The sequence below is a fragment of the Antechinus flavipes genome, chromosome 4 (genome assembly GCF_016432865.1).
Source record: "Antechinus flavipes isolate AdamAnt ecotype Samford, QLD, Australia chromosome 4, AdamAnt_v2, whole genome shotgun sequence".
In the NCBI taxonomy this organism is placed as follows: Eukaryota; Metazoa; Chordata; class Mammalia; order Dasyuromorphia; family Dasyuridae; genus Antechinus; species Antechinus flavipes.
Genome location: NC_067401.1, coordinates 102,163,347 through 102,177,497, shown reverse-complemented (window position 1 = coordinate 102,177,497; position 14,151 = coordinate 102,163,347). Strand labels below are relative to the sequence as shown.

At 33.6% G+C, this 14,151-nt stretch overlaps 1 protein-coding gene across 1 annotated transcript in view; it reads right to left on the bottom strand.

Annotated features, from left to right (window-relative positions):
• Positions 1–14,151, bottom strand: part of URB2 (URB2 ribosome biogenesis homolog) — a 46,457-nt gene that overhangs the window by 13,305 nt on the left and 19,001 nt on the right. The window contains exons 7-10 of the mRNA XM_051996573.1: positions 13,050–13,160; positions 11,098–11,340; positions 6,903–6,990; positions 2,091–2,230 (exon numbers count right to left, since the gene is read on the bottom strand). Coding sequence (XP_051852533.1) covers positions 2,091–2,230; positions 6,903–6,990; positions 11,098–11,340; positions 13,050–13,160 — 582 coding nt within the window. The remainder of the gene's footprint in view (positions 1–2,090; positions 2,231–6,902; positions 6,991–11,097; positions 11,341–13,049; positions 13,161–14,151) is intronic.

The following is a 14,151-nucleotide window of genomic DNA, read 5'->3' as shown; positions in this document are numbered from 1 at the left end:
ATACTTTTGCCCATATTCTTCCCTTTGCCTAGAATAAATGCTCATTCACAAGTCTGGAGATGAGAAAAGGTATTTCCCTCCAGTGTATAAAGAAGAAAGAGGCTCTGGGTATATAATTCAAGGTTAATAGACTGGGGCAGCTAGATGATGCAATGGATAGAGCACCAAGCCTGGAGTTGGGAGGACCTGAGTTCAAATCTGGCCTCAGATACTTAAGAGTTCCTAACTATATGACCCTGAGCAAGTCATTTAATCCCAAGCGCCTCAAAAATGGGGGGGAAAAGTTAATGGGCTAGTTTATTTTGTTCTTGCTTCAAAACGTGTCTAACTGAGGGAAAAGAATAAATTCTGAACTCAAGGTGATACAAAGCAAAAAAAAAAAAAAGGCAATAAAATGAAAAAAGCAAAAACAATAATACTAATAATAAATAATTTTTAATCGGCAAAAATGTCCTTTCCTCATTCCTGTCTCCTAGTTGCATCTCATCAAGTCCTATCTTTCCTTCAAGACCCAGATGAGATCAAGTCTTCTATAATCTGCCCAGCCAGAAATAAAAATAATGATGATGATGATAATGATCCATTTCCATTTATATATTTATTTAAAGTTTTGCAAAGCACATTTCTCAGCACAACCTTGGGAGGCAAATAATGTATGAACTGTTACCCATATTTTACAGATAAAGAAAATGATGCTCAGAAAATGGGTACATAGTAACTGACAAGGAATGGTTTGTAATTTCAAATTTAATCCTCTATTCACTATACCATGTTATCCCTTTCTTAATGCATTTGAAAATCACTTCAGTTTTTTTGGTTATCACATAATATCACAATGTTGCCCCATACTGAACCAACACCATTCAAATCTTTTTCAGACAAACTACTATCTAATCACATCTCCTCATTATGTACCTGTGAAGTTGATTTTTGGAAACTAAATATAAGGATTTACAATTATCTCTATTAAATTTTATCTTATTATATCTGACTTAAAATTCTAGCCAATCAAGATCTCTTAGTGATTCTGCTCCTGTTTTTTGTAATTTGTAGATTTAATAAGGATTCCATCAATACCTTTATCCAAGTTATTAGCATATTAAATAGCACAGGCCCAAACACAGATCCCTTTGCAACTTCACTAGATACCTCCTTCCATGTTGGACATTAAACCATTAATAACTACTCTTTGAGTATATATTCATTTTGCAGTTTCAAATCCACCTTGTTATACTGCTATCTAGCCTTTATCTTCCCATTTGAACCAGAAGAATAGCAGAACAGCTTGTGTCAAATACACTATAAAAATCCACAACATTTCTGATGTATTAAAAGTGTCCAAAAAGGAAATGAGTCAGTCTGGAATGATCTATTCTTGGTGAAATTCTATTAACTCTTTATGATCATCATTTCCTTTTCTAGATGTTTATCATCTATCACTTCACTTGAAAAATACATTCTAATATTTTGCCAGGACTAGAAGTCAAGTTTACTGGCATTTAATTTGAAATACTAATCTTTTATTTTTTTTTTAGATGGCATATCTACCTTTCTCCAACCCTATAACATCTCTTCCACTTTCTATGACTTTTCAAAGATCAATGACTGTGACTTAGCAATCTCACCTGCTAACCCTTCTCGTACTCTCAGATACAGTTCCCCTAGGCCTGATGACTTGAAGCTACTATATGCTCTCTTACTATTATGTTCAATCTATATAAATCATAAAGTAAAATATATATAGATATCTCCTTGAGTCAGAGTTTTGAACTCAAATAAAATTGTCATGTTTCTTAAATAGTGAAATTTTGAATACAGGCTTAATGATGGAATGCTGCCAGTGGAGAGATGAGCAAAAAGTAAAGAAGGGAATGGAAGTGTGAACAGATAATAGAAAACAAAGGACAAACAATGACAAGCAACTTCATAAGACTGTTGTAAGCACTTTGCAAACCTTAAAGTATTCTATAAATAACAGTTATTCTTGTTACTCTTTTGAAAATCAAGGTTCTGGTTCAGTTTCTTGTGCTCTGCAAATGAATCCAATGGAAGACCATAGAAGAAATCTCTGGTTGGCTATCTGGTCTTACCTTTTGCAGTTCATTCACATACTGGGCTACCATGAAAGAAGAAAACATTGTAAAGTCTTCAGACTTTGCTGCTATGTGGCTGTACATTCTTTCTACCAAGCGTGCACATTCCAGCACTATGGTCAGATCTTCTGTATTCCCTAGAAACATTAAAATATCACAAAACAATTAGGGCAAAGTTCTGCATATCAGTGAATCCTTGTCTAACTTTGTACATTCATTATTGAACTGTTAGACTGATTACCCAGCCTACTTTCTGCTAGGAGAGTAAAAAAGAATAAAGAAAAATAAAATGCTCAAAAGAATATGAGTTTTATTTGAAAGTGATGAAAGATGAATAAGACTTTTGAAGGGTCCATCTTGAAGACTATGGGCTAGCTTCCTAAGGAAAAATACAATCTCCCTTTAAAAAAAAATTCTTTAAATATTAACATGTAAAGCAATGGGGGAAGAGGAGGAGAAAGAAACAGGCATTTATATAATACCCACAATTTGCCAAGTTTTCCCCCCCACAAATATTACCTTATTGATCTTCACCATAGCTCTGTGAAGTAGATACTATCTACCCACATAATTACAACACATTATTATTTTACAGTTGAAGAAACTGAGGCAAGTAAAAGTTAAGTGAATTGTCCAGGGTCATATAACTAATAAGTGTGTGGTCAAATCTGAACTCAATTCTTCCTGACTACAGATCCAATGCTCTATCCACTGAGCCACAAACTGCCTCTGGGAAATAAGTTAAAAAAAAAAAACTGGTATGTTGATTATTAAATTAATAAGATATTTTAATACACCTTTATTTTTCCCTGCTATTTTTATTTTTATAATTTTTTGTTTTAGGGTTTTCCTTTGTAGAAATGGACAGCTATCTGCCTGATTCCTAACTATATTCTGTGAAGATGCAGAGTACTGGAAGAAAAGTTAGTAGTCACTTAGCCCAACTCTTTGCCAGATGTATGAATCCCTTTTTACAAAATCCTGAGATGCACAAACTACCATTGTTCTCTAAAGATAAGGCACTCTTGAAATACTTCTTTCATACCCCACCAAGAATGCCAGGGATGACATTACATCTCACACAGATGCCAGGTTTCTGTTGAATTTCTTTTTCTCTTACAAAGATGTAAATGACTATAGGAGACTTCCTGCTATTACCAAGCCCAGTCATTGCTCAAATTGCCTGAACCTTTTAAATGCTAAATACAATCACATATAACAGAGAGAAACACATGGAGCTTTCATTAAACATATATACACTTTTAAATTTTAATAGGTCAAATTTATATATGATTGAAAGTCCACAAATGAAATTTAAAGACAACTGTTTTCAAGTTTAAATAAGCAAATCTTTCTCATCATTGCATAAAAGTGACGTTGGCCTATAAAAGTTATGCTAATAGAACATAAATTCTAATGGATCTTATCAAGCCAAATGCTTGTTTTAAAATGTTTTATTTATTTTATTTTTAATTTATGAAACAAAACAAGAATTTATATAACACAGTATAATAAAATAGATGATTGCTCATGAAATTGCAAATTTACTATTTTCAACTTGCTGTTCCTTTTAAGTATATAATAAAATGATCACGTAAATTTCTTTTTCCCCCTTTTTCCTTCCTTGTCCTTGAGATGGCTACCGTTAGACAAAAGCATATGTGTATATATGTGTTTATGTGTACGAAGGTAAAATCATTCTATACATATTTCTATCTATTGGCTTTTTCAATGGATGCAGACAGCATCTTCCTTCATATGTCCTTTGTAGTTAATTTAGGTTTATTATAGTTGAAATGACTTATTCACTCAAAGTTGTTATTATAACAATATTGGTATTACCGTACACAGCATTCTCTTGGTTCTGATCATTTCATTTTTCATTATTTTGTATAACTCTATCCATGTTTTTCTAAGATCATCAAGTTCATCAATTATTATAGTACAATCATATAAAACAACTTGTTCAGCAGTTCCCCAAATTATGGGCATCCCTGCAATTCCCAGTTTCTTTTGCCATCACAAAGAGAACTATTATAAAGGTTTTTTTTAAAAAAACATATAGATTTTTTTTTCTTTTTTCCTAAACATCATAGAAATTCTTGTTAAGTTTAAGTCTGGGAAAGGACTGTTTAACTGACATTCAAAAAGCAGCCTAGCCAAGTTTGAAGATTCATCACTAGAAAACTGGCCACTATAACAAAATAACTGTATGGATATGTATACATATATTGTATTTAACATATACTTTAACATATTTAAAATGTATTGGTCTACCTGCCATCTGGGGGAGGGGGTGAAGGGTGAAGGAAGGGAAAAATTGGAACAAAAGGTTTTGCAATTGTCAATGCTGAAAAATTACCGATGTATATATCTTGTAAATAAAAAGCTATAATAAAAATAAATAAATAAATAAAATTAAAAAAAAAAAAAAAAAAAAAAGAAAACTGGCCACTAGGTGGTATCTTTTGCAGCCATATCAATTCATGAAGATCATCTTTAAAGGCAAAGAAGCAGTTGCTGTTTGCATTCATTGAAGGGGTATTCATATTGATGAATTTATAGATACATAACATGAAGCAAGTAGGACAACTCTATTCCAACCTGTATAAGCTGCATTTTTATTTTGGATCCGATGAAAAATTTTAACAGTCTACATCAAATAAAAAATAAGAAGTCCTATGCTAACAGAAACTGAAGTCCATATCAATGGTAAAAAGACTCGATTGCCCATGGATTGTTTTCATCACATTTACAATCTATATCTTTTTAAATTGTATTCAATTTACCTATACCTATACACATACAGAAATATATAAACTATATAACAAAATATCAAATGCTTCTAAAAATGAAAATTGGGTAGCAGTGCTAGACTTTCCAAGAATGACAAAAAATGGTTAGAAAGGATAAAGTAAAAGGGTAAATAAGAGGATATAGAATTAATATAAGTTTTTTAAAATTAATCTAATTTTGTATAGCCTATAGACTCTAGAGTTCTATGTAGGAAATCCAACTTCTCAATGTTGCATTTGGATATTTCTAACAATCTTTAGTCACAAGTCTAATAATTCACTTATCTAATATTTCCCCCTTAATTTCTGAAGTATAACAATATGTACACTTATGACTATAATGCTAGCATGTAACATTTTAATAAGACAAATGCATACATTTGAACAAGTCTCATATAACTAAACATCTACTCAATACAATAATTTCAAAAAATTTAGAAAATTAAATTGGCAAATTCACGATAATGAGACTAAAGCACAATGAGCAAAGAACCAGAGTCTAATACCATATCTAACATGTTATAGAGTACATGATAACAAAGAAATTGAAAACTGTTTGTAAGGAAAGCTTGTACAATCAACTCTTCATTATCTGTGATGTCCTTAGTATTAGCTTCCTATTTCCCATAGAGATCCCAGATTTCATAGAGTAATACTAAGTTGGATGGGGTCAGGAACAGTCATAGAAGAGAGTAAGTTGCTGACTGAATAAAAATGCCAAAGTATTTGGGGACAATGATTTAGGTTATCTATACCATCTTCTCTCTTCCATTGGCAAAGATAATCAAGACTTGATTATGTGCACAATTAATTGTTTAAAATAACATCTTAAATAATAAAAACTACTAAAATGGGCAATAGTAGGGCTCCCCATAAATTTGTCAGAATTCTTATCAGCCAAGAATTAATCTTAATGAGAGATGCAAGCTCAGTTTAATAATGGACCTGATGAAATTGCAAAGTGTTAATGCAAAACCTTATTTTGAGAATTCATTTTCTATCAGTTACCTAGAGCACGGCTTTTATACTTTTTCCACTCATGACCCCTTTTCATCTGAGAAACGTTTACATGACCCTGAGTATATAAATATATAAAAATAGGCATACAAATCAAATATTTATTGATAATAAATCATAATTTTACAACCTCCACATTCAATTACAAGACTCCATATGAGGTCACAAAGCACAGTTTGAGAAGCTGGGAACTAGAGGACTCCAAAAAATCCAAGTATTCTATCATGACACTTAGTATTTCAGTGCCTTCTTTCCTGAAATTACATAAGCATACTTCAGTTTTCTCACTTAGATCTATTAAACCACATTATCTTCAAGAGAAAAATATACTCATAGAAAGTGTCACTTGGTACAAGCAGCAATGGGAACCTGAGATTTCCTCTGATTTCTGGGCTACTAAACACACTCCAGTGTGGAATAAACAATCTGTTCCCCTTGACTTTGCCAAGAGAAAGGTATGAGAACCACCACTTTCCTGCCACTGGCATTTTGGCTTCATCCTCATATTGCCCAAATAGTACTTCTGGCTAATTAGGTTCAGCTATCTATTGGAACCTTCAAACCTTTCAACAGATCCCCTCTACATCAGGGTTCTAAAATTTCAGTCTCCATCTAAGGCCCTTATGTGGAAGACACAAAATTATGATTTATTATCAGTAAATGTTTGATTTCTATACCAATTTCATATACCTATATGCCTGCGGTCACATAAAAATTTCTCAGGTGAAAAATGATCACAAATAAAAAAAGTTTAAGAAGCTCTGTCCTAGAGCAACACTGCCTGTTTTCCCCAAAAAACCTTTTACTTCTTATCTATTCCCAAAAGCTGAAAAGTTCATCTGGTTCCTGAATTCAAGAACTGACTTTTAGATCCAAATAAAATTTGGTGAGCACTTACCTGAGATGCTCTTCTTTAACATTACATAAATTTAAAAAGTCATATCTTTATACAAAACCAATACAAAACTGTATGCCCAATATTACATATGTGAAATACCTTTGTCTTTCTGACGGCCTTCATGCATAACTGAAAATACCAGTCTGTGAAAACTGTTCAGAAAAGAAGGCAAAGCTTTCAGCATCACCTGCAAAATAACAGTTGAAAGACTATAAATTAACTCATATTTGATTTAAAATCTATTAAATAAAAAGCATATACCCACTCAATAGTATAATGCTACATGCAGAATGAAGTACTACTGCCCTCATCTGAAATCAGAGAATGAGAGAATTTTGTAGTATTTTTAATTCCTAAAAATATTTCCATTCAAGTAGGGCTAGAAGTATTTTGTTAGAAAACTGGATATCCTAATTAGTGGAAAACAAGAATAAAATCTTTTATCCTCTATTAAGCTGGAAGAGATTTTATAAAGAGATCATCTAATTTAAAACTGCTTGACTTTTTTTTTTTAATGAGGAAACTGAACCACAGCAATGAAATGTTCTCCCCAAAGTCACACAAGTCGCTAGTGACAAAACCAAGACTAAACCTTGGGTCTCATCACTTCTGGTTTAGAGCTCTTTTTATCACATTCTGATGTCTTATCAAGAGAGTCAGAGAACTGGAATGATGACAATGTTCAACAGGTTTACTACAGCAATAATGAATTTGTTCAAATATCATATATAATCAATGACATATAATTTAAAGCAGCAAGGTAGCCCTGAGGGAATGTGCCAAGAATTCAAACCACTACCACCACCATCAACTCTCGGACCCAGATTGAAGTCTAGACCTTGAATCCAAGAGCCTGGGGAAGAGCAATGCTCCCTGTAATACTAACCCTGCTTCCAGCCTGCATCCGAGCCATTATTAAGGGGAGAAATCAATATGGAAAAGTTCTACTATCAACAGCAACTGATGACCAGTTGTCTTCAATGAGCAAAGGGTCCTGGGAATAGGAGCACTCACACCCCACTGGTCCCATTTTTAGAACAATCTCCAAAGCCAGCATCCTGAAAAATAATCCCCTTGGAAATGTGTGGTAATTGCTTTTACAAATGATGCAACCACAGCTGCCAAAAACTCAGAAAAGAAATTCTCTTCAACAAAGCATGTGGCATTGTCAAAGAGTGGAATGTGAGGAATGGATGAACAGCCAGACAACACAATGGAGAGTGCCGTGGGCCTGGAGTCAGGAAAACCCAAGTTCAGATATGGCTTCAGATGCATCCTGGCTGTGTGAGCCTGAGCAAGCTGCTTAATCTCTCTCTGTCTCAATTTCCTCAACTAAAAGGGATTATTGTAAGGCTCAAATAAGATTAGGGTTGTCCAGTGCGCAAGATGATGCTGGCACGTGGTTTTGTTGTTTAATCATTTTTTCATCATGGCGAGTCTTCATTTTCTTGGCCAAGAAACTGAAGTGATTTTCCATTTTCTTCAGCTCCTTTTACAGACTTATTGTTACACATCCAGTAAGTGTCCAAGTGTCTGAGGCCATATTTGAACTCAAGTCTTCCTGCCTCCAGGCCTAGTTGTCTGTCCCATCTAACTATCCTAATTTGGCATACATAGGTGCTTAATAAATACTTGTTCCCTTTGCCTTTCTTGATATGAAATTATCAATGAAAATGACACTAAATATGTAGAATAAGATGAAGTTTTGGACATGACCAACATGGGAGTTTGGCTTGCTTCACTATGCATATTTATTACAAGGTTTGTTCCCACTCTCCACCCTCTGGGGGAAAGGAGACAGAAGGGAGAAGGGGAAAAATTTTGTCAATGGAGGGAGGGAAGAAAAAAATTTTTAAATGACATACAAAAGACATACTCTGCCATTGCACCTTAAAGTCCATGGAACCTTTCCACTTGACTTGTACCTAAAACCTGATGTGCAATATCCCCACTGGAATATGAGTTCCCTGAAAGGAGGAACTGCCTTATTTATTCATTCAAATTCTCAGCTTTCTTGACCTGTATGCATTCTCTGACACTGTCAATATAGATGTGTCTTAAGGGTTTCTATCTTATGCCTTCTTCTCTTCTCTACTCCCTCTACACTACTTCTCTTGGTAATGTCATCAGTTCCCATGGATTTAATTATCCTCACTATACTGATGATTCCCAAATCTACTTATACAGCCCTGATCTCTTGGCTGAACTCTAGTCTTGTGTCTCCAACTGCCTTCTAGACATCTTGAACTGAATATCCTATAGATTTCTTAAAGTCAACATGTCCAAAACTGAATTAATTATCTTACTCCTAATCTCTCTAACCCATTCCAAAATTTCCTGTAACTATCAAGCCTCCCACTCCCCCATGTATCATCCTCAATTCTTCACTATTTCTCACGCTCCATAACCAATCTGTGCTTATAGCCTATTGATTTCATCTTTGCAACATCTCTTTAATTTGTTCTCTTTCCTCCTCAGATATTGTTGCTACCCTGGTACAGATCCTTATCACCTCACACCTGGTCTACTGCAACAGCCCTGCTAATAGGTCTGCTACCTCAAGTGTCTCTCCACTCCAAATCATCCTCCTCGTCTGCCAAAATAATTTCCTAAAGTGAAAATCCAACCATGGCACACTCCTACTCAAGAAGTTCCAGTGGCTTCCTATTCTTCCAGAATCAAATATAAAATTCCATTTGGCACTCAAAGTTTTCCATAATCTAGCCTTCCCTTTACCTTTCCAGTGCAATGAAAATGCATCTCTCCTCCATGTATTATACTTCATTCCAAGACACTGACTTCCTTGCTGTTCCTCAAACAAAATAATTCATCTCTTAACCCAGGACATTTTAAATGCATGTGTGAAATGTTCTCCCTCCACATTCATGCCTTCTGGCTTCTTTAAAGTTCCAGCTAAAATCCCACCTTGCACAGGAAGCTTGTCCCAAAGCCTCTTTTAGTGCATTTCTTCTGTTGATGATGTCCCCATTCATAGCTTGTTTGTACATAGTTGTTTACATGCTGTCTTCTTATGGACTGTCTTTTGCCTTTCTTTGTATTGTCAATAGTCAGTTCATTGCCTGGCAATAGTAGGCATTTAATGATTGTTCACTGATTAATTGACTTTGTACATTTCAAGTACTTAATTTTTTTTCATTATTTATTCACAATTTATTTATCTATCAAACTAGAATATAACTTAGTCTAAATTCAAGCTAAACTAACCACTGTCTATTTCCACTGCCACCCTACTATTCAATTTCTATAGCTTTGCCTATTCCATCCCTGATGTTGAGAGAGATTTCTGCTGGAGGACCTCCATTCCCTCTGCCCTGAGAGTTACTCTTTGCCCCTACAGAACTACATTTCCTCAGAGTTATCTGTATGCATGTCATATCCATCCTTGTTAGACTGGAACTTCTGAGAACTGTATCCGCATAATTTTTAAATATCTTTGTTATCAAGCACAATGCATTGGAAGCAGAGAGTACCCAAATTCACTTGAAAACCACTTGAGTTCAAGACTACAGCACCTTCAATTCTTCAACTTTAAGTTAATTTTTGAAACAACATGGCGGGAAAGAGGCCTGATTATGATCTCATGTGTTATACATACCAATTTCATTTGTAATAGTCACATCTACTTGTTCTCTCAATTTTATTTCTTACTTTAAAGACTAAAACTCAAGACCAATTATTTCTACACTTACACCAAGAATTCAAAGAGTATATATACATGAGATGCTTCAGTTACTTCAGTATCCTTTTATTCCCCAAAAGAACAAATAGGGGTAATTATCTAGAAGTGTCAAAAAGCTTGCTTTGTAATAATTTTATTATTTGTTAATGTTTCTTATTAATTTTAAATAAGTATGGCATAAAAAAAAAAAAACTGATGACTCAGTAGACAGAGCACTAGGCCTGGTGTCAAAAAGATATGTTCAAATTCAGCCTCAGACATCTCCTAGCTATATGACACTAGGCAAGTCACTTAACCTTTGATTATCTGACAAAATGGATCCACTGCAGAAGGAAATGGAAAACCACTCCAAGTATCATTGCCAAGAAAAGCCCAAAAGGGGTCACAAGGGTAGAACATGACTAAAATAATTAAATAACAAAAAAAAAAGTATGGCTTATGGGGAAATATCACTGAACTGAGAGTCAGGAGAAGCAAGCCTTAGCCCCAGATCTAGTTCTTTGTGACTAAGTTTAGTCTCTTCCAATTCTAAAACTCTGTAACTCTAAAATAATAACACTGAATAAAGTGTCCTGGTCCCTATCCTCTTCTTACCTTTGAGTGACATTGCAGGATAGAAAAGAGGACTTCATGTATCCCTAGGAAGATGTTACTGTATTCCTGAGGTTTCAGGTGATCCAAAGGGACTGCTAAAAGAATACTGAATGCCAAGCTGACGTGATGCGGGTTTTTAATTATGCTTTCTCCTTGACGAAGCAAAGAAGCCACTGTATCTAAAATGGGCACAACAACAGTGAGAAGCAAGGACTGGTCCTGACAAGCCTCTTTGTTTTGAAACTGAAATGACAAAGAGAAAGAAAGAAAAGGAAAACTCCATTTCAGAAAACAAAATACAAAGATAAAAATGCAAATAGTAAAGAGAAAAATGAAAACCAATATAACAAATTGGAATAGGCTAACAGGCAATTAAGAAAAATAGAGGAGACTAGTAAATAAGCTTTTAGGGCCTGTAAAATAAACTTTGCCTTCTTTGTTATCAACATACTATGCTCATCCACCTTGAAGAGAAGTCCTTTGCTTATAAAAGAGTTAGTTTGTCAATATCTCAAAACATGAAACCAGAAAGTTAGTCTCAGTGCACACAAAACACAAGTTACATTTTCAACAAACAAATTTTTTTTTTATCTATATATTTTGGAAATGAGGCCTTTATCAGAATCTTTGGCTGTAAAAATATTTTCCCAGTTTATTGCTTCCCAAAGACAGATAAAGATTACATTAGTAGTTCATATTCTAACAGAAGTTAAACAGAATGAAACTAGGACAGTCTAAGAAAATATATGAAGAAGTACTTAATAATGTATTTTTTTTCATGATGGGGATAATCTGCTCTCTTGTATACTAAAGAACTTAAATGGGAGCCAATGGTGGTAATTCTTATTACTGCTCAATAAACTTGGGCTGAAACTATTAATTTTAGGCTCTTTAGAAGACAGGAACATTTCTTATTCCCAAACTAAACCATAGTAATTTTGCTATAAAATAAGTTGTGATCCATTATGAATCTCTTCAGGCTGACTAAGTGTACTCAAGGGTGCCAAACTATGACATTTTCATAAGAATGTAACAATAACTCCCCATCTAAAGAATCCAAGTCCATTAAATAAATCTACTTTCTTATTACACACTAAATTTTTACTGATTCAACTTCTATTAATTCCAGCAAATTTTTCTGCAGTAGCAGAGTTCCTCAGATCTTTTCTCAGTTATCCTGAGTTTGGCAATATCAGCAGAAAACAAGCTGTCTCCATTTTTTGGTATATATATTTTTACTATTCTGACCACTTTTTTTTTTCATGGATAGAACTGTGATTTCATTGATGTTAATGCAAAATACGGAAATGCTTCTGCTGAAGGCAGACCAGCAACTCATCTGTGATTTAAAAATTTAGAAAGTTATCTAGGGAACAAAGAAGTGACCAAAGGCATAGATTTACATCTAAAATCTATCAGAAGCCTTCCTAACTCCAAGAACAGCTCACTATACTATACTGTCTATCTTTCAGATCATTGAATGTTGACTAATAAAAACCAAGATTGTTTCCCCTGCCCTCTTTACTCATTAATGCTATGGATTCAATCCATCATATCCTAATAAATGGATATAATAGCACTTTATACATTGCACATACATAGTAAGGATTTCTTCTTATGCTAATTTCCTTCATATCATGGTTTCAAAGAATAAATATTATCCAAAAGACATAAACTATATATTTTCTCTTTTGTCTTAACCCATAGAAGTAGGCAATTACAAAAAAGGAAAGGTATTATTTAAGGAAAGAATTCTTAACCTTTTCTGTGTCCCTTCTCAAAACAATGTTTTTAAACATATAAAATAAAACACACAGGATTACAAAGGAAAACAATTATGTAGAACTACAGATATCAAAATATTAAAAACAACCCACCATCCTAATGGACTCCCATGTTAAGAACCCCTGGTTTAAGAACTAAATAAATGTGTCAAAAAACAAGATACTTACAGTTAAAGCTGAAATTATCTGAGGGCAGACTACCCAGAAAGATCTTATTTTCTCTCCATTTGAAGGACATTTAAGTAGCAATTTGATCAGTTTAATAGCTGACAAAATACCCTAAGAGGCAAAAAAAGCAGCAAAAAGAAGGAAATGAATCCATCTTAAGAAGAAACATTGCAAGAAGTTCCTATTAATAAAACTCCAAAATAATATTGACATCAAGGGGCATGGATAACACACAGTTTCTTTGTATGGGTGAATAAGTTGTCCATTATATCATTAAGTAGGTAAGTGCCATACTATAACCAAATAATATAACTAAAACTTTTAAAGATCTTACTATAACAAATATATTGCCATAAGTAAACCATTGAGGCATGTGTGTGTGTGTGTGTGTGTGTGTGTGTGTGTGTGTGTGTATGTGTGTATGAAAGATTCCAGTAAATATAAGGAATAGTAAAAGTTATAGGACAAGGTAAAAAAGAATCGATTTTGTCTCAGAATTTTAAGAGATTACATAAATCATTAATACTTTAATGAAAGCTACCATCAATGATTTGCAAAAGAATATTCAGCAACTCCAAAATATTTTTCAGAAATAAAAGAAGACAAATTAAAAGGTACTCATTCTCTGGCCATTCTAATATATGAAAATAAAAATACAACCAAAGTTAATCTATACATTTAGGTTTTTGTCAAATTAAACTACCAAAGAGATACTTTATAGAGGTAGGCCTAATAATGATATTTATTTGGGGAAACAAAAAACCTAGATTATCAAATGAAATAACAAAGAAAGGTAAGAGGGGAAATAGTGCAACCAGATTTCAAATTATATTACAAAGCAGCAAACATCAAACATTAAAGAGAAAAGCAGCTCAGTGGGATATATTAAATAAGGAAGAAAGAGAAATAATAATTCCATGCAATTGAATGTTTGAAAACCTAAATAAAACCAGTGAAAAGAATTGCTGAGAAAATTTTAAAGCATTCTGAATGAAATTATGTTTAGACCAACACTTTAAAGCATTCCACAATAAGTTTAAAATGGAATGTGCCCCGAATATTAAAGATAATAATATTTTAAAAGAAGATTAGATATCTTTCA